Source organism: Platichthys flesus, chromosome 14 (assembly GCF_949316205.1).
Source record: "Platichthys flesus chromosome 14, fPlaFle2.1, whole genome shotgun sequence".
NCBI lineage: Eukaryota > Metazoa > Chordata > Actinopteri > Pleuronectiformes > Pleuronectidae > Platichthys > Platichthys flesus.
Genome location: NC_084958.1, coordinates 20,587,665 through 20,607,182, shown reverse-complemented (window position 1 = coordinate 20,607,182; position 19,518 = coordinate 20,587,665). Strand labels below are relative to the sequence as shown.

At 41.8% G+C, this 19,518-nt stretch overlaps 2 protein-coding genes across 3 annotated transcripts in view; one reads left to right on the top strand and one right to left on the bottom strand.

Annotated features, from left to right (window-relative positions):
• Positions 1–7,170, top strand: part of LOC133968024 (guanine nucleotide-binding protein G(olf) subunit alpha) — a 43,742-nt gene extending 36,572 nt beyond the window's left edge. For both annotated transcript variants that reach the window (XM_062403822.1, XM_062403823.1), the window contains exons 6-12: positions 1,672–1,726; positions 1,843–1,916; positions 3,968–4,026; positions 4,479–4,599; positions 4,792–4,922; positions 5,004–5,071; positions 5,851–7,170. In XM_062403822.1, coding sequence (XP_062259806.1) covers positions 1,672–1,726; positions 1,843–1,916; positions 3,968–4,026; positions 4,479–4,599; positions 4,792–4,922; positions 5,004–5,071; positions 5,851–5,997 — 655 coding nt within the window. In that variant the 3' untranslated portion in view covers positions 5,998–7,170. The remainder of the gene's footprint in view (positions 1–1,671; positions 1,727–1,842; positions 1,917–3,967; positions 4,027–4,478; positions 4,600–4,791; positions 4,923–5,003; positions 5,072–5,850) is intronic.
• Positions 7,171–9,808: 2,638 nt separating this feature from the next.
• mppe1 (metallophosphoesterase 1) lies at positions 9,809–18,629 on the bottom strand. The gene is made up of 9 exons (XM_062403838.1): positions 17,951–18,629; positions 17,723–17,831; positions 16,490–16,593; positions 14,919–14,999; positions 14,238–14,346; positions 13,976–14,056; positions 12,024–12,146; positions 11,667–11,807; positions 9,809–10,699 (listed from the first exon to the last, which is right to left on the bottom strand). Exons 1-9 carry the CDS (start codon positions 18,202–18,204, stop codon positions 10,514–10,516), a joined length of 1,188 nt encoding a protein of 395 aa, XP_062259822.1. The 5' UTR covers positions 18,205–18,629; the 3' UTR covers positions 9,809–10,513.
• Positions 18,630–19,518: the final 889 nt, after the last annotated feature.

Genomic DNA, 19,518 nt, shown 5'->3' with positions numbered 1-19,518 from the left:
CGATGGAAACATTGTTGTCAGAGCACATGAGCGCTGTCTCTGTTACCTAATGGTTCATAATGGAGCATTCATTCTCCGCCATTTAATTCTAGATGGGTGTGTTAGGTGTGCTACTTTTTTAAGGGCTGAATTGAGCCTGAACCGAGGACTGACACATACAGAAACCCAAACCCCGACCACTAATCTTCAGTGCGTCAGGCTTCTTATATGCTGCAGTCATGTTGAGAGTCTCTTGTGGGATCCTGAAGCCATAGACGGTTGTTTGAGAGATGATGGATGATGAGATACAGTCAGCTGTTTGGTCCTTTGTACCAGAGTCACTAACTGGAAGCTAGAGGCCGGCCGATATTGATTTGAGGGACCGATGTGTAAATTTAGGATTAAAATGTTATTGATAAAACATATCATCCAATATACATAGCTACAGTCTGTATATATTTATATATATTTATTTAAAAAGAAAAATCTGAAGATGCATTTATCCAACTCTTAATACAAAGAAAAGTAATTTAAGGCTTGATATGTTACAGTTTACCGTAATACATTTATTTGAATAACTATGAATAAAACAAAAACACAAATACAACCAGATTTTATATTGAATTATAAAAAATGTATCCATACTATGAAAAAATTAATGCACATTATTGTTGCAGTGTTTATTATGTGAAATGAAAGTTTTCAAGCTCATATCAGCTTATTTTTATAGACTAAACGATAACATTTGCTTTTATTTGCCCCTTTATGTGACTTTTAAGACTTTTTGGATGTTGTACATTTGCATTTGATCTTTGCAAACTAACTCGTAACACAGTATTTTCACTGGTATTTTTGCTTTTGGCCCCAGTTTGTTTCAAACCACTGTTGACCCCAACAGTTTGTCACTAACAGCTTTAGGCTAAAGATGTAAATTGTGCTTAGGAGACCTATTAAATGTCAAAGGACTCTTTTATTGATGTTTACACAGTCTTTGGTTTAGATATATGCATCCTGGCCCTGATGCAGTCCTTGTTGGGGCGTGTTCATGGTGAGATCCAGACCATCCAGGGGCCTGAGTGATGTGTGTCCCCAGCCTCAGTGTCCTGAGTCTGCTTGCTGCTCTGCAGAGAGGCCGAGCTGCTGCTGCTGCTGCTGCACATGCTCTCTCTGTAGTGAAGAGAGGCAACAGCAAGCTGTCCAACCTCCACAATAACCGCCTTATGTAATCACTCTGGCTAGAGACAGACAAAAATAGCTCAGACTGAGCAGGCCTGCCCTCGTGTGGTAACCATCCGCCTTAACAGCGGCCTGTCGAGCCTGACAGGGAGTCGACATGGCAGCTGCCTCTTGCAGGATTCACTGTAGATCACATGAACTGAGCAACAGAGCGATTTCAGATTTGAAGAACTGTAATATATGGAATGTTCAATAAGTGGATTCATTTGTTTGTAGATTGGTTTACTTTGAAAGTGGCTTCATGTTTTTATGAGAGAAGCTTGGGGTTTGGTTTTGTCTCTCGTGGAATCCCCCTTTTATGGAGAATTCTGTCATGTGTTTCCTAGTTTTTTGATGTGGTGACATTGTTTATTTTTATCCAGTATAATCCGAATTAACTTTGTTTTCCTCACAGGCTTTTGAAAAAGAAAAAACCTGAGAGCTAAATCTGAGTCTCTTATGTTTCTCTCTTTACAGTTTCCTGGACAGAATCGACTCTGTAAGACAGAGCGACTACACACCAACGGACCAGGTGAGTCCTCCTGTTCCCTTGTTTTGAAGACATTTGCTTTAATAGCCCTAAAAATCCTGCCTTTTGTAATTGTTAGCCACTGACCTGAATTTCTCCTCTGCTTGAATGTCTTACAGGACCTGTTACGCTGCAGAGTGTTAACTTCAGGGATTTTTGAAACGAGGTTCCAAGTAGACAAAGTGAACTTTCAGTAAGTCCTTGCTCAGCTTTTTACTGGGACGTTACTTAAACACTCGGTTTTATTCATCCTTTAGAAATGGTGACTTGCAACTTGTTTACTGCTGTGAACTTTCCAAATCTCCTGATCCACAGAAACAGGGGTCAATCCAAATATCTGCAAAATTCTTAAAAGAGTTTGAAAAGCCTGAGGCAGTAGACACTATTTATAAAATGTCCGTATGGGATTTTATCAAAAAGTAGTATTGTTCCAGGCTTTACTGTATAGTTCATGTGTTGGCTTTAAATAGATCAGCTGTCAGTTATTTTTTTTAGTCCTTCCATTCATCAATCCATTCATTTTTTTTAGCTTTTTCATGGATCCTATGATGTTCAATGATGAATGAATTATATTTATTGGAGGACATTTGTTATAAACAGCCAGGAAACAGAAAACATTAACTATAGGTTATTAAATTAATGCACCTTCATTATTTGAGCATTACATCTATACTGGTTATCAATAATATTTTTTTAAATATGATTGTGAAATAGGTTTTAAATTACAATCTATGGGGTATTAAAAGGAACCAAAGAATACGAGTCAGGGGTAAAGAGTCCTTACTTAGAGGAAAAGGAAAATAATGATACAGTAATCCAAGAGGCAAACAAAATACAAATGTTCAGAAAATTTAAAAAGGTCAAAAGAATGATCAGGCTCAAAACCAGCAGAAAAAAGAGTGCTGGGAAATTTCGGCACAGGAACAACTGGGCAGTTTTGTTGTGTTGTTGTCTGCAGCAGTTCAGTGACAATAGAGATTCTTTAATGTTACATAGCCTCCCTATCCTCCTCCACACACACTGACCCCAGCAAACAGCTTCTGGGCCGGCGTCCCTACTTGTGTTCCCTCGGAGGGGGCAGTTGCCTGACAGCAAGAAAGTTAATAGTTTGATTGGTTCCTGAGACTCCAAGTTCTCCCCAATTCTGTGTGGGGTTTCTCCCACAGTCCAAAGCGATGCTGGTTTGGGTTAGAGGTCAATTGGAAACTCTTAATTGACCGTAGGTGTGAATGTGAGATTAAGTTGTTATTTTAGTTGTGATACGCCGGAGACCTGTCCAGGTTGTACCCCGCCTGTCGCCTAATGTCAGCTGGGATTGTCTCCAGCCCTCCTCCCCTCAAAAGGAAAAGCAGTATAGATAATGGACGGATGGATTGAATGATGAAATGCTGGAACAGGTGAACAGCTAGTGAGGGGGAGGATCAGGTCATTTTAGTGACCCTTAAAATGCAGAGTCTGAAATGACAGCAGAATAAGACCATGCACGAAACAAGCAACTTTAACGGAATGGAAGAAAAGGATGAAAGATCAAACTGAAACTAAATGGAAGGACCTGGAATGCGATTTGAATCGTCTGCGGTCGACGAGTCTGGCTTCTGAGCCGACTGCAGACCTACTGACCAGTGGCTGCAGTTATAAGAGCTGCAGATAAAGGTTAGAGTAAATGTTCCGTAACTGCTTTGATGATGTCAGATGAGCTGACCCATTTCCACAGTCGCAGACACAACAGACTAATTCTACCGTCTGAATTGAGTCTTTGTATCAAATTATATCATCCCCCCCAATGATTGATAAAAAAGCTCTGGGACACGACTTCCTTTTGGGCGAGCGCTCTACGTCGTTCAGCTGTGATGACTCCCAAACATCCAGCCAGGGTCACGCAGGGTACCGGGTCCGTGCGGATAAAGCCGTTCTTTATATTATTTATTCATTCATTCATTATTCATGTTCCCCCCGACTGGTCCCATTAAGATCCAAAATCTCTTTTTCTCCAACTAGACCTGAGGTCAGGAGCCGATTCAGCTCCGGACAGAAAACAGATGTTTTTGTGGCGATCTAAATCAAAACGTATATTAATACTAACAGTCATAACAATTCCCCCCCCCCCTCCCGCCCAACGACGACAGTACAACGTGTACCTGGCGTCCTCAGGCCCGTCCCAGTGGAGATGTGAACTGTGTGACCACAAGAGGGCAGCGTTGGGTGTGTTGTTGTGTCTGACCCAGTATTCTGTCTCCTTCGCAGCATGTTCGATGTTGGGGGCCAGAGAGATGAGAGGAGGAAATGGATCCAGTGCTTTAACGGTGAGACTTTTCACACTTCCTCCTTCTTCTCCTCTTTCTTCAAACAGTCACAGTGTTCCTCATCAACCTGAGACACCTCCTCCAGTCACGTTTAACCTCAGCATCACTTCGCCTCTTACCTCTTAGATGTCAAAGAGCCGCCCTTGATTATTTAGGAGCAGATTTTGTTACATCGGTCACATTTGATGTGGTTAGTTATGAGTTCACATTGTAATTCAGGAATCCTTTGAAGACTTAAGTGTGATAAGCACCCTGTCGACATCACCTACAAGGAATGCATCCATCTATACTTGACATTGATTCGTCGGCCTGTTGTCACTTCGGCAGATTGTCTTTAACGTATTATCGTAGAAATTTAATTTTTTAATATTGTTGACGCTGTAATAACAGTAGGGTAGTTCTATTGTTTCACTAACTTCACCAACCCCTGATGTCCTGTCCTCTCCCTGCAGACGTCACTGCTATCATCTTCGTGGTGGCCAGCAGCAGCTACAACATGGTAATAAGGGAAGACAATAACACCAACAGGCTACGGGAAGCCCTGGATCTCTTCCGCAGTATTTGGAACAACAGGTGAGACAGAAACGTGTGTGAAATCTGAGCCCAGGAGGTGATGTTACGTCCATGAGAACTTCTGCTGTGTCATTTCTACTGTGACTCACTCTACTGTCTTACGTGTAAATACTCACAGCTGTTTCTTTAACATCACAGCCCTGTGCATGCACTGCTAATATACTGTAATGATTTTTGTGTCCTTGTTTTCAGATGGTTACGCACTATATCGGTCATATTATTCCTGAACAAGCAGGACATGCTGGCTGAGAAAGTATTAGCTGGAAAATCCAAAATTGAAGACTACTTCCCTGAATATGCTCGCTACACCATACCAAATGAAGGTTGGTGTCCCCATGTCCTCGCCCTCTTCCTACAGCTGACTCTTAGAATCTGTGTTGACTGTCAACATGTCATTCTTTCAGCAACTCCTGAACCTGGTGAGGACCCGAGAGTGACGAGAGCAAAGTTCTTCATCCGAGACGAGTTTCTTGTAAGTGCCTCGCCGTGTGTCAGGAGCGTTTTTGAATTGGAGGTGAAGACGATGACTGTTCAGACGTGAGCTGCCTCGTCCCGTTTAATTTCTGTGTTCTGCTCGGCGTCGCTGGATTGAAGCCAAACACAAATACCACCTGCGTGATTTATGTAGAACTTGATGAACCACTTCTGTGACGCTGTGGCCGTCTCTCATCAGAGCTGCTTTCAGACATGCACTGGACTCTGCAGCTCCTCCGTGTTTACGTGCATGTGTGAACACAAATGTCAGAGTGAGACGCTCCACAGTTTCTATAGGTTTTTATCCATTTGGCCTCTAAGTATAACATCCGTAGAAAACCAGGAGAAGTCGATGTGTGAACACAGCGGCAGATCCTCCACTGGATTCACTGTGAGCCACAATTTAACAAAAATAAAACAAAATCTTAAAAAGTGCTGTCACACACTCGTAGAAGACACTGATGTAAACATGATCACGTGATCTCCCCAGCTGAGATAATACGTCACTTCCTGCCTTTGTCGGCTGCACCACGCTGCTCCTGGTCTGTCGTTCACGGCTCACTGCGACTAAACCAACTGTTTTATAGTGAGCTGTGTAAGTACGACTCTATGTCTCTATTAGAGGGAGAGAAGTGAATAAGAGCCTCGTTGGAGGAGCTTGAGCTCATCACCTGCTCTTATCACAGATTAAGTGACGTTCGTCTGATATCTCTCGTCTCTCTCTCTCTCTTGTCTCTCTCTCTCTCCCTCTCTCCCTCCCTCTCTCTCCCTCCTCAGCGGATCAGCACTGCGAGCGGTGATGGCAGACACTACTGCTACCCCCACTTCACCTGTGCCGTGGACACAGAGAACATCCGGCGGGTGTTCAACGACTGCCGGGACATCATCCAGAGAATGCACCTGCGGCAGTACGAACTCTTGTGATGGGAGACCGCCTCCGTCAGCCTTCTGTGTTTTTCTCCACCATTGTGCATCCTTGACGAATCTTTCCTCCTGCTCCTCCTGCTCCTGCTCCTCCTCCTCCTCCTCCTCCTCACCCTGAACCTTCACCCTTCCTCCACCCCCAAAGAAACCCTCAACACCCCCCCTGACCACCCCTCTTGTCGAGGACTATGAAGTACTACTGAAGTGTGTCAAATACTCTTCCTCTTCTTAACTTCTTAGCTTTTTGTACTTCTTCTTTTTTTTGGTTTTGTTTTTCTCTGGGACTGATTTATCCCCATTTCACCGATGTAAAAGGAAGGTTGGGGAACAAAGTTGTTGTGTGCCGCTTCTTTTTCTTTCTTTTTCTTTTACTTGTTCCTTTTTAAATGCCTTGATTTTTTTGTCATTCCACTAAGCCTTGGGCTACCTCCTTTTTTTTTGTTGTTTCTTTCTCCCCCCCTTTGTGTTCTTCTGTTTTTTTTTGGCTTTGTCATTGAACCTGGACTGGTGGGTGTGGAAACATAAAACACACCTACAGGACCTCAGTGTAGAGGCAGTGTGTATGTGTGTGTTAATGTGTGTGTGTGTGTGATGAAGAGGAGGAGGAATGCCATGTGAGTGAGTGCATGTACGTGTGTTTATGTTCGTGTGTCACCTGCTGGATAAAGCCGGCATCACCACCATGACCTTTGCCCCCCTTTAATTTTTTTAATTTCTTTTACCCCGTCGGCCCCTCCGACCTGCGTCTTCTCTCCGCGTGGAAGTCGACTGGACGCCGGCGAACCCGGAGCGGACGAGGGGAGGGCGGCGGGCGCAGAGTGGATGAAGAGATAAATGCACTTTGCATCAGGTTCCTTAATAACTTTTTGTTTTTGTTTTTGTTGTTGTTGTTTTTTCTCCAGAGGAAGCATACACACAATGTAGCATCACAATATTTATTACCCTGTCACGATGTTAGCTTGCCGAGCTGCAGGGTGGACCGAGCGGCCGAGAGACACGTGGAGCGAGAGATTAATACGACAGAGATATACGACAGCGGCGACGCAACGAAGGATTTCAATGAAGGAAAAGGGGACTGAGCTCTGTGCACCTTAGCCCTGCTGCCTCCACGGACTCGGACCTGCCTCCTTTTTCCACACAAACCATCCTTTTAGCGTAGAGATACTGATGGGAGGGGAGGGCGGGTGGGCGGGCTGGGGGGGGACGGGAGAGAGATAAAATGTATTGTTTTTTCTTTTCATTTCTTTCTTTGGTTTTGTTTTTTGTTAACTTGTACACTGTGCAAGGTTGAATTATCCTGTACAGACTGTAAAATGTAATATTATTTTGTACAACTTAATTGAAAGAAAAACAAATCTACTTGTAGATCTTTGTGCCTTGATTATGGCTGTACCTGTAAATGAGCTCAGATGTAAGTATGTTTTCGACTGCGCTGTACAGCTTGATGTCAAACTCTATCGGCAGCGGAAGACTGCGGGTAGGGGACTTTCTCTGTAGAGTTTAGTTTTTTCTGGTTTATAAAAAAAGGAAATGCTGTTTAGTAAAAAATAAAAAATAGGGAAAAAATCCTAAAAACCTGTATACATTATGCAAATTAACCACTTACCTGCAGTGAAGACCAGATGTTGCAGCGCCATGCCTTTTCTTTGTTTCTCTTTTCTTTCAATTGATTTTTCTTTTAATCCTCCTTTTTGTTTTATTTGAAATTCTTTGGTTGTTATTTCTTTTTTTTGAATTTCACAGCTTTAAACAAACATTGGAAATCCATTGAAAGTGTCCAAATTGCAACCTGGTGTTGTTTTAATAGGAACCAACGTTTTTTCGATATGAAGTGTGTCTGAGATCTGTACTGATGTGCGTGCCTGTGCGCATGTGTACATAAAACAAACATAGACTCACAGACGCATTGTGTGTATGCGTGTGTGTGTGCGCGTGTGTATGCGAGGGCGAGTGTGCGTTGTGTGTAAAATTTTATAAATGTATGTACATGTAAATTTATAGGTCTATATAAATATATATGTACAATTATACATGTTTAATTATGTGTGTGCCTAGGTGTACATACCTATGTATGTATACGGTAAATATGTATACATACACACATAGGAAAGCATGTTTAGAATGGAGATGAATAAATGAGAGCGTGCAATATTAGTAATTCTTTGGTCCTTTGGAGCCATACCCGATGGCACAGGCACTATGAATGTGTGAGCAGCACCCAACAAGACAAGCTCTTCTCCTTGTACAAACAGCATCAGCCTTTTCTTCTGCTACAGTACACGTCTATCCCCAAACGAGAGTGAACTGACTGGAGGTGCAAAAACCTTTGTTTGGCCTGGGAGGATGATTAAATGACATTTTTATTTTCTTTAAATAAAGAGGCACATTAGAGGACTTTGCTTTATTTCCACCTTGGTGTCCAGTTGTGTCCAGATTTGTTGCAGATGAGCTGATTTGTTTGTTTTATTTTGTTGTTCATTTTAGGATTGTAACTTTGGTTTTCACGCACACATACAGTACATTCAGCTGCAGGTTCATTAGAAAATTACTCTTCAGTACAAACTGTTGATTTACATGTACAATCATTCTGGAGAATGTAGTTTGTGCTGCTGTTTATAAAGACAGGTATTTATCCTATTTAGCACATGATACTATTTGAAGTTCATTCAAATTCAAATGATTTTACAACTGAATTAACATCAACAAAAAACTAAGATTACAACCTTTAGGAAAGTTATTTTTAATGGATAAGATTCAGAGTTTGTGTTTCAGATTGGATTAGCATTAAGTGTTAGCATTTAGCTAAACAGGTGTTTTCATATGCAACGTGCTTCTCAGGTTCAAGGTGTTTTGAGTCATACTGCTAATAACACGATTTCAGAACTTTATTAACTTATTCAAAGTACAAACAGTTAAAGGTTAAAGTTCCATATATCAAAATAAAAAGAATAAATCAACTTAAACTGAACTGTAACAAAACTCAAACTCAGCTGAAGGAAAAACACAGAAAGCAAAACAAACTCACATTGAATAATTTGTTTGTATAAATCTGTAAAACATTTGATTTCTTAGTCATTATTATAGATAATCCATTATTAGTCAAAATACATCATCAGTCAATCACCTGTGCAGGTCTATGGTTAGTTAGTTAGAACCTTTAAATAGACAGACATTGTTTTTGTACAAAAAAGGGTTTGATTGTAAAATTATATTAAATAGTTAACATATTTTATGTAACAGTTTTATATAGTAAATATATTTGCCCGTAACAAAGGAGATCAGGAGTGAGAATGAGATGTAATTTCATATAACTATTTATATATATATATATTTATATAAAGCAGCCTTTTCTGAAAATGGATGAGAGTCAAACTAGAGCTGAAGCAATTTCTTTGATAAATGAATAAGTATTTTGCTCAATTATTAAACAGAAATGCTTCTTAGCTTCTTTAATATTGGGAATTTATTTTTTTCATCATTTTAAATGAAGTGTCATTAACTTTAGTAGACTTCATAATAAGGTTAGTAACGAAATTAACTAATCTTGATTCATAATGATGGTGGAAAAATCATAGAAAAATCTAACATTGCCACAAAGCAGCTTATTAAATATCATATTAGACAATTCGATCTTAAAGTAAGAGCTGTCACAGAATAAACAGTTAATTAACTGTCTGATGGATTTATTTCAACTCAGAACTTGACACATTCAAATTAAAATCTTAAAACAGAGTGTGTGAGTCAGATATTTTTATACTGACATTTGATTTCAGGTGATTTTGTAAAGTGAGCTGAGTCACTCTAATTTAATGACCTTATTTCCATCTGTTCTGTAAGTATCAGGCTTTTGACGACATGTCTCAGCCAAAGTGAAACATGTCTCTGGATGTTTCTCATATGTACACGACAGGAAACACCTTTAGATTCAGATTTATTTATTTACAGTTCATCAGAAACGCTTCAACAGCTTTGGCAAAAATCCTCACAAACATTTGGCACAGAGATTCATCAATAGATATATTCAGATATGCATTATAAAAACACGAGGAGAAGATGTGGAGGATGACGGAGACAGTGTTTCACAGCAGGTCACAGTGAGGGAGACGAACTACCAACACACGTTAACACCTTCCATCAGAGCAGCGACGTGAGAATTTACACATGATCTGGATCGATTTGTCTTCCTTCATTTTTTTTTTCAATACTTGATTCAAACAGTAGAACTTCACCCGTCTGGTCCTTCATCAAACTCCTCAGGATTTGTAATCACAATTAAAAATCACCACCGGTGATACCAAGAATAAACTCTGAGTCCCTTTTAAAGACATTTAAAATATAGATTCAAGTCCTTCACAGTACCGCTAGACATTGGGACAAATCGAGGTTGATGCTGATGATGAGTTTTGGCCCCGTTCACAGGAGGAAAGTCACATTGTTGCGGATCTTCACTTAAAGTGTGTGCAGGAGAAACTTCATGGCTGTTTCCTGCAGCGTGGTGCATCCTGGGTAACGCGGTTCACAGAGACTTGTGCTTCCCCAGCAGGAAGAGGCTGAGGCACTGCAGCAGCCCCTTCATCCACAGGCAGTGGGCCAGGAAGAGCAGCAGCATGCAGGCGCCGGCCGAGCAGTACACGCCGATCACCGTGCTCTCCTCCGGCAGGAAACACTTGGACAGAGCGTAGCTGCCCGGTGACACCGACGCCTAGGGAGGGGGGGGGGGGGGGGGCAATATTCACTATAACATCACAGAACTGACTCATAATCTAAACCTACTGGGTTCAAAATGTCTCAGTTTGGTTTTAGACTGAGATCAAAATGTATTATTAGCAGGCTGATAAACACAGTTCTATTCATTGTTGTTTCATGTTTGTGTTATCTGTTTTGGAGTCAGCGTGAAAGCTCTGGTAAATTATTCATCAAACAATCAATCATTTATCCAATCAATCAATAGACCAATCAATTAACCACAGGAAAAACAAAAAAAATCTATAATTTAATGCTGCAGCCACTTGGGGGCAGCAGAAACACAAAACATTGATAAATCATCACCTCGTTATTGTGAGGTAAAGCTGCTTATTTACACACAGAGTAATATCTGTAATTTAATTCAATATAATTGCAGATTTGGGCTCTTTAGCTGTTTAATTATTCACTATGTGCACTAGTGGTTATTAGTTTTAGTATTTAGTTTCATCACAAAGACATAACTTCCTTTACTGTTATAATAAAGTTATTGAATGAATAATAAATAAATTAAATGTGTTATTATAGACTTTTTTCATTTCATATATTGTCTTTATTTATTAGAATCACTACTTATAACTTGCATTAGTATTTATGACTAAGTAACCCATTCATCTACTTGTTTTTATGGTTTTCACAAACAGAAACAAACACGTGTAAAAAGAAACAAATACACACAAGAGGCTCATAATTCACACAACTACACAACATTTCTTCAAGCTCATTGTGTTTATAAAGTGTTGAGAAGATAGATTTTGTTTTATTTGCTGTAAAGAATTGTTTTTCGATATAAAATCTACTTTTGCAAACAAACAGTAAAATTCTAAAACGAGCGCACAGTAGTGTCAACATCAAGTCCTCAGGGTCATTTCACTTTCTGTGTATTGTTGGTGTTGTTGTGTGTGTGTTTGTTGGTTGTGTCTCACCAGGATGAAGCTGGGGTTGTTCCTGTTCCTCCAGCTGAAGGACGGCACGCTGACTTCTGGGTACTTGTTGTCATGGAGGACCTCGCATCCGCTGTGGGTGTGTCCGCTGAGGATGAGGCGTGGCTTGAACCACTGCAGCAGCTGTGGAGAGAGAGAGAGACCAGCATCAGGACCACAGAGCGGTTTCTGCTGCTTTACATCATCGCTTTCATCCTCGCCAACATCTGCTGCTTCTGCCAGCGACGCTCTGTGCAGCAGCGGGTCGGGGTCACTGCGCTTCAACTGGAGGAGTGTGACAGAACCCCAGCAGAGGCGCTGGGATGTGATGGGATGTGATGGGACTGCAGAGCAACTCACCCTGTGCGAGGCCTCCTTCGACAGCACGTCGTACTTCTCTCGGAACAGCAGGTGGCGCTCTTCGGCCGGTGCAGCGTCCTGTCCCGTGCAGGCAGCGTCACTCACCCTGAACAGGGGATAGTGCTGCAGAGCAGAACACAGTCATTCAGCTCGCAGGGACGTTGTGTCTCCTTTAAATATGTTTGGATGCAATGTTTGAATAAAGAGTAACATTTTATAATATTATAGAAAAACCTGCAGCGATGAACAAGGTGACAAATTACACAAAATATAATAAACTCTAGTGTTGAAACAGTCGATCAGTTTAAACTGTCCTTAGGGCTGCCTTTCACAGCTCTCTTACATATTAAAGAGAAAATGATTAATAACTTTAAAAAATAACTAATTAAACACTAAACGGAAAAAGTTTTCAGGCTGATAAACTGATGTTTTCACTAGTTCTGTTATATAATCACATCTGTATTGTTTTCTGTATGGCAGCTCTATGAATTTACTGTATATACAACTTTATTAAAAGTCTATGTTTGTGGCTGCATCACAACATTAAATGGAAATGTTTAAAATGCATTATTTCATACGCATTTCTCTAAAATTCAGTTTGACATTATTGTTATTTTTATAAACTAAACCTAAAATTCTGTGGGTTTAATGAAAGTTTGTTGATGATATGTTTGCTTTAATTAATAAATGTCTTAAGGCTCTAACTAATAATGACGTATTTGAAGTTGTGAGTAATTTTCATCCGCTTGACAAGTGTGTAGGAAAAACACAGGTTTGAATCCCTGCAGCCTGTCGACAGCGGGCTAATTAAAGCTGCAGCGCTGTGAGGTGTCGTTTGATGAAGGTCTGTGACTGGAGAGATGGATCTGATGTGAACTCGCTGCTGACACAATGTGGGAGTTCAAACTCGTCTCTCTTTTATCTGAAGAACAGTGGAAATTCTCACGTTAACTCAGAGTCAAACTGCAGAACCTCAGCTTTTAGTTTGAGGAATCAGTCACATGACGGCTTTTTGAAGAAATTATGGCAATAAATAACATGTTAGTTTCAGTGCACATGTTGGTGTGTTACATATTATACAGTTTAAAATTTGTCAGAATGATAAAAACTAAAAGATTAGGCTTTTTTTTGTGATTTTGAATTTATTAAACCTCCTCAGATTTATCTTCAGCTGGTAACAACCAACACAATCGACAAATCATGTTTAGATTTCCACACCAAAGACAAACCAAACAACCACAAAATGACAGAAAGGGAAAAAACAAAGAGACACAACATGACCACGAAAACACATGAAATGGACAACAAGACACAAAAATGACCAAAACAGGTAAAAAGAATGATGAAACAGACACAAAATAAACAAATTTTGAATGACCAGAGAAGAGAAAAATGTCCACAGAGATAATACAAAGAGACACAAATAAACCATGAAGACATAAAATGACCAAAAAAAGACACAAAGAGACCAAAAGCAGATGGACAATGACCAGAGGCACAAAACAAGCACAAAATAATAACAATAAGATACAAAAAAACTAATACAAAGAGGCACAAAACAAGACTCACAGTGACACACACAAACAATTAGAAAATTAAAAATGATCACAGACGAAAAAGCAACACCACAGAGAAAAGTGAAACAAGAGACGACAGAAAGACGAGAGGAAACACAAAGAGTCACAGAGACGGAGAAGAAACCGAGGGACGGATTAACCCGATTTAAAAACGAGGAATTAAATGAATTCTTTGCTAGGATGCGTTTCTTATCCACTTTCTCCCAACAGGGAAATGTAACTGATGACAGGATATTTGAAATGAGACTGAGAAGAGACTGAATCCAGAGATTTTCAAGAGAGTCTCGGTGCAGATGCATGAGACGTGAGGAGATCTCGAGGTTTTTCCAGGCGGGTCAGAGCCAGAACCTGCAGGGAGCCCACGTGTGTGTTTACCTGTAACATGACGGGGGACGTGGGGGGATAGAGCTGCGAACCTTCACATCCGTCCGTCACTCCGCCGCCGGGCTGCGAGCTCTGCGGAGGAGACGACACAGAGAACTCATCCACTTGAAACACCAGCCCACGTTTTGTTATATTTCACATCTCTGTGGCGGAGAGCGAGAGGAGCAATCAGCACGTGGACACCCTGGATGTGTCGGTGGCTGAGGTGCGTTGTTCTCCTCTCAGTGTGAAAGTGCGAGGCGCCTCCTCCCACCTGCAGAGAACAGTTGAGGTCCCTGGAGAGTTTGATCAGCTCCTTCTCCACCGACTGGCAGATGGGACAGCCGTCACCGTGCAGGGCCACACTGTTCACCAGCAGGAAGCTGAAGGGGGGGGGGGGAGATGCGTCAGGACTTGATTTAAAAGGTTTTCATGAGGTTCTCACTGAGCTGTCCTCTTCAAATCTCTCTGATTCCTCCGGCAATAGCTGTGAATTTATTCTTTGCATATCTTATATTCATATTCTCATACATATTGTACTTAATCTTTTTTTCTTTGCTCAATGTGCAATGCCCTTGACGAGCTGCTGTAACAAAGTCATTTCAATTTGTCTCTCATGTGAGAATATTCCATCTTGTTTATAAAACTGTAAACCAGGGGAAATAGACCTAATCTTATTCAACAACAACAACAACAACAAATATAAACACAAATAAAGCGTGATAAGAAAGAGATTTGTGCTGATCTTCCAATGTGTGAATCCACAGCAACACTATGTGAAAAGGGCTGTGATTGGTTCATTGTGTCTATTTGACTCGACAGAAACATATTTGTGGACAATGTCTGTCGTCTTATATAAAAAGGTAATTTTTTTTTGCCACAGACTGACTCGGGGGATCAAACCTGTGACCTGTGGGCCTGCCGAGTCACATGGCTGCGTGCACCTGTCACTCACTTCACTCCCCTCTTGGTGACGATCCTGGTGGACGAGGCGTTGAAGACCTTATCGAAGCGCTGCAGCTTGAACCAGTCCATCCTGCAGGAGACACACGAGCAGCGTCACTAACCTGCTGCTCAGCCGCGGCTCTTACGTAAGAGTCCGACTTCCTGCTGCGGCAGCGGACCAATCAGAGACCTCGGCCCCCCGCTGTGAATCACAGGCCTCAGATTCTAGACTGTGGGATGGTTGTTATGTTTTCACTGCTGATTCCACTGAGAATCTAACAAGAACAGTCTCCTACAGAAACAGTGTTACAGGCCGGGGGGGTCAAACACAATGAACACAACATCTTAACGCAATGTGACACAAAAACACGACAAACAGACAGAAAGTCTGAAAGTACTATAACATCGATAAAATAAAACCACTGATGATATCTAATAAAAACTATGAGATCTACACACAAACACATATTCAAATATGTTATGTACAAAAATAACTAAAAACATATTCACTGCGTTTATTGTCTTACTTCAATTTACATTTATGTATTGTTTCATTTCTATGTACTTTAGTTATGTCTTTACTGCTAAATGAAATTATCTTTAGTAATTTGTTGGGGAACTATTTTCTCCCTTGAGTATTAGACTTTAATTAAAGATGGACGACATGACTGCTCCCTAAAGGTGAATCCAGATCTGTAGGAGCCCCCTGGTGGCTGGCTGCAGTACAGGTTATAACCCCCTGTCTGCTCCGTGTTAGTGGATGGGACATGAGGGCAAAGCGAAAGTCACCGTTACATGTAAAATACATTTTCAAATATGGATTCAGACATTTTAGGTTGTTCTCATCTCACTGAAGTTTGTCCCGGTCAATGTTTTCCACAATTTAATGCCATAGAAACTTGGGGAAACAACATGATTGACAGCTGAGACTGACTCGTGATTGGTCGAGCATGTGTATAGGCGTTACCTTGATACTGCTGCCCCGCCCCCTTAAGGCTATTGCACAAACTCTGACTCCAGGTGACGTGTTTGCAACAAGATGGGGACGATTATATAACCGGGATATTTTTGGCTTCATTTCTGGAGAGTGGGAGAAAGTGGAGACGTGTCGTCCATCTTTGTTCACAGTCTAAGTTTTATACCAGTAAATGGAAATAAACTTAGGTTTTCCCCAATCTTTGCTTTTTAACTTCTACAAATTCCTACCCACACTTCAGAGGAAGTGACGTCAGCGTGTCCCTGACAATTAGACATTAAACATCAAAGATTTCTCAAAGGCTCTGCAGTGTGGGCCGGGTCCTTTCATTCTCCTGCCTCTTGTTTGCTGCTGTATCAACCGACTCGTCTCATTACAAAACCTCTTCAGATCAAAGTGAAGCTCGAATAGACGACTGTCGTCAGATATTTCCGGAACTGGGGCAGCAAACAACAGGAATTAAAAAAAGAAAACACGGCGCTGAGGTGTTTTTACCGAGCGACGTGCGGAGAAACCAGAATCCTTTGTGCCACATGTGTCTCCTGAATACCAGAGGTGGAACGACAGAAACAATAACACAATAAAGCTGCACAGCTCGTTCTTACTCATAATGGAACCCGATGTCGTGGTTCCCAACGAGTACAACCAGTTCTGTGTCAGTGGAGTGTCTGAACATCCTGTGGAAGCGGCGCACGTCGTCCTCCCAGTGCTGCGGAGACACAACACAAACAGCCGCTGAGGCAGGTTTCACTGTGTGTCTTCAACAAGAAGAAGACGAAGAAGAAGAAGAAGAAGAAGAAGAGGAAGAGAAGAAAGGTCCCCTGGGAAGCTCATGAGCGTTAATGGGGTCTCTGAGGGCCCCACCTCACCCCCTGTGGGTGACTGAGCCGCTCCGCTTTGATTCAGGCTCCAGATTCAATTTGGCACCTGCAGGGGCCGGGGCGGCACACGGAGGACCTTTAATTACATCAGGGCTGTGGGGTGTACATGGTGTTTTCCATACAGACGCGACTAAATGAGCCACAGATGCTGCTCTTAATTAGCGCCGAAATGACAACTGAGCATTTAAATAATCAATTCATTGTTTAAGATGTTAATTAAGCAAATGTGCCGAGTATTAGCCCCTCAAAGGTGAAGATTTGCTTCTGTTTCTTTGTTGAGTATCATAATAAATTGAATTTCTTTGCATGCTGCACAATAACCGTTAATTAAAGACGAATTTCCGATGAAACGAGTCATCGTCTTGTCATTTTCTGGTTCGCGGAGCAAACAAAAAATCGATGAATCCACACACAATCATCAGGATGAGAACAGCGACTGGTTTGCAGCTTTAATTTAATAATTTTCTTTTCTCTGCCGACTGAAAAGGATTCGAGCTTCGCTGAATACAAATCAGACGAGATGTGAAAAATGGATGAACGAGCGAACACAGTGGATCAGAGGAGATTTAACTCTGCCAGATCTCTGTGCTGCTCTGGCACTTCACCACTTTCCCCCCATTTTTTCTTGACTCGATGTGTTTCTCTTGTCAGTCCAGTCATGGATGCTGTGAGAGAGTTCCCAGGGGGGGTGGGGGGGATTATTTCGTGAAGCAGGGATGGATGTGCAGGAGCATGGAGGACAGAGAGGCTGCAGGTTTCTGCTGCTGCTGCTGTTGTTGTTGTTGTTTTCTGATGTTTCCCCACAAATCCTGCAGCCTCCCGGGCCTGGTTGGTAAAGGATGGTGATGATGATGATGGTGGTGATGATGAGGAGGAGAAGGAGGAGAGCACTGGCATCTCGTCTGCATCCTCACGACAGACAAAGCAAAAAAGGGTGAAAAGGGGAGGGGACGTTACCTGCTGGGAGCTCCACTTGCCCTCGTCGAAGATGTCCCCCAGGATGAACACTATCTCGGGCCTGAGCAGCCACAGAGCGGTTTGGAACGCTCGCTCCATCTGCCATTCCCTGCGCGTTTGGATACATGGATTATTGTGTTTTGTTGTCGTTTACGCATCACTCCTGCTGGGATGGACGGATGATGGATGACCGATGGAGGATGGATGAAGGCTGGTTGGAGACTTTACCTCCTCAGCTTGTCGAACCAGTGTCCCCCCACGGCTCCCAGGAGGTGCGTGTCCGACAGCACCATGGCGCGCACCGCCGCCGAATCCAGCGGGCGGCCGTCGATGCCCTCCCCGGCCCGCGCCTGGCTGCTCCTCGGCCAGGCGCACTGCAGGATGGCGGGGAAGTAGATGAGATACTCGCAGAAGAGGAAAGAGCCGCAGACCCCGAGGATCAGCAGCGCGGCGACCGTCCACCTGACGCTGAACCGCGGCATGTCTCTGTCACTGGGCGCTGGAGGAGCCCTGCACTGGCGCACTGGAGGCGATGGAGCGGTCCATGAGGCATCTTCACCTCCTCAGGACCCCGGAGCGGCTCAGGGCTGCGGCCGGGAGATGCTCATGGCAGGTCCCGGCTCCGAGGAGAAGAGAGAAGACCCGGAGAATCCGAACGTGAGGCTGGGGACGAGAGAGTAATCCTGCGTGTCTGATCCGAGCTGCAGCCTCCAGCCTCTGGTCGACTCTGATCTGCAGCTAGAGCATCTCTCCTCCTGAGAGTCAAGCTGGAAATAACATGTCCTCTGACCGGGTTTTCAAAATAAAACAGCACAGAGCCTTCAGTGTGCGTGACAGCGAGGAGGGACCAGTGATCAAAACACATTGTTCTTTAAAGGTATTCTACCTTCCGAGTACTTACTTCCCTTTAACTAAATTCCTACAATGAATGTGCTATTATACTCTTATTTATTTTAAATAAATGATGATGACTTTCCGGTTTGCCTTTGATTAAACCATATAACTAATATATTCACGTTTCTATTTAAGTTATTCTTTATTCTAATTTAACTCTTTAACTTTTTACATAAAGCACTTTGAGCAACCTTGTTTTAGAAATGCACTTAACTTAAATCTAGATCTTGTAGATGTTTGACACATAAAAAAATATTTTAAATGATTATCAGGATTAGTAACTAACTGATTACCTGGTTATTTGATTAATTTTAAGAATTGTTTCATCTATGATCTACTTGTAGTGTAAAATAGGTTGATCTTAAAAAAACACCCGTTTTATAAGATTTCCATTTTATGTAAACGTCTTAATCTGCACCAACTCAACCTTTCAGATAATGTAATGTAAGTAAAAATATGACTCTTACTGCAGTTGAGTAGAAGTAAAATGAACAAACTGCAGTACTAAGCACCTTATATTTGTAGTAAACAATTAGTAGATGAGTAAATACTAGAAACTGGGCTGTGATGCTTCTCTTAATGCTCACACAGTTATTATAAGATGATAAATTAGGTTTAAATGATTTTTTGATTTATTATTTCTGTGGCTTTTAGCAGTTTTGTGAAATATTGAAAACATTTTACCCCTATGAGCCTCAAACAAATTGTTTAGATCACCAGGAAGTTTAATGTGAAATGTTCCTTGAGTTACAGCTTTTTTGGCGGGGGGAATTTCCTTTGAAAAATAGTCTGATAAATGTAGAGGAGCAAAGACTACAAAGTAAATCAAAGAATAAAGAAGCCGGGAATGGAAATTGAAGTATAAGTACCTCATAATTGTACCTTCAATTTCCAGTTGAAAC

What these genes read in the sequence shown, in the direction of transcription:
- mppe1 (XM_062403838.1), bottom strand. Translation starts at nt 18,204, where the DNA reads ATGCCGCGGTTCAGCGTCAGGTGGACGGTCGCCGCGCTGCTGATCCTC. An exon ending in TGGTTCGACAAGCTGAGGAG is followed by an intron (nt 17,832 to 17,950) that starts GTAAAGTCTCCA and finishes CCAAACGCGCAG; the next exon opens with GGAATGGCAGATGGAGCGAG. An exon ending in GCAAGTGGAGCTCCCAGCAG is followed by an intron (nt 16,594 to 17,722) that starts GTAACGTCCCCT and finishes GTGTCTCCGCAG; the next exon opens with CACTGGGAGGACGACGTGCG.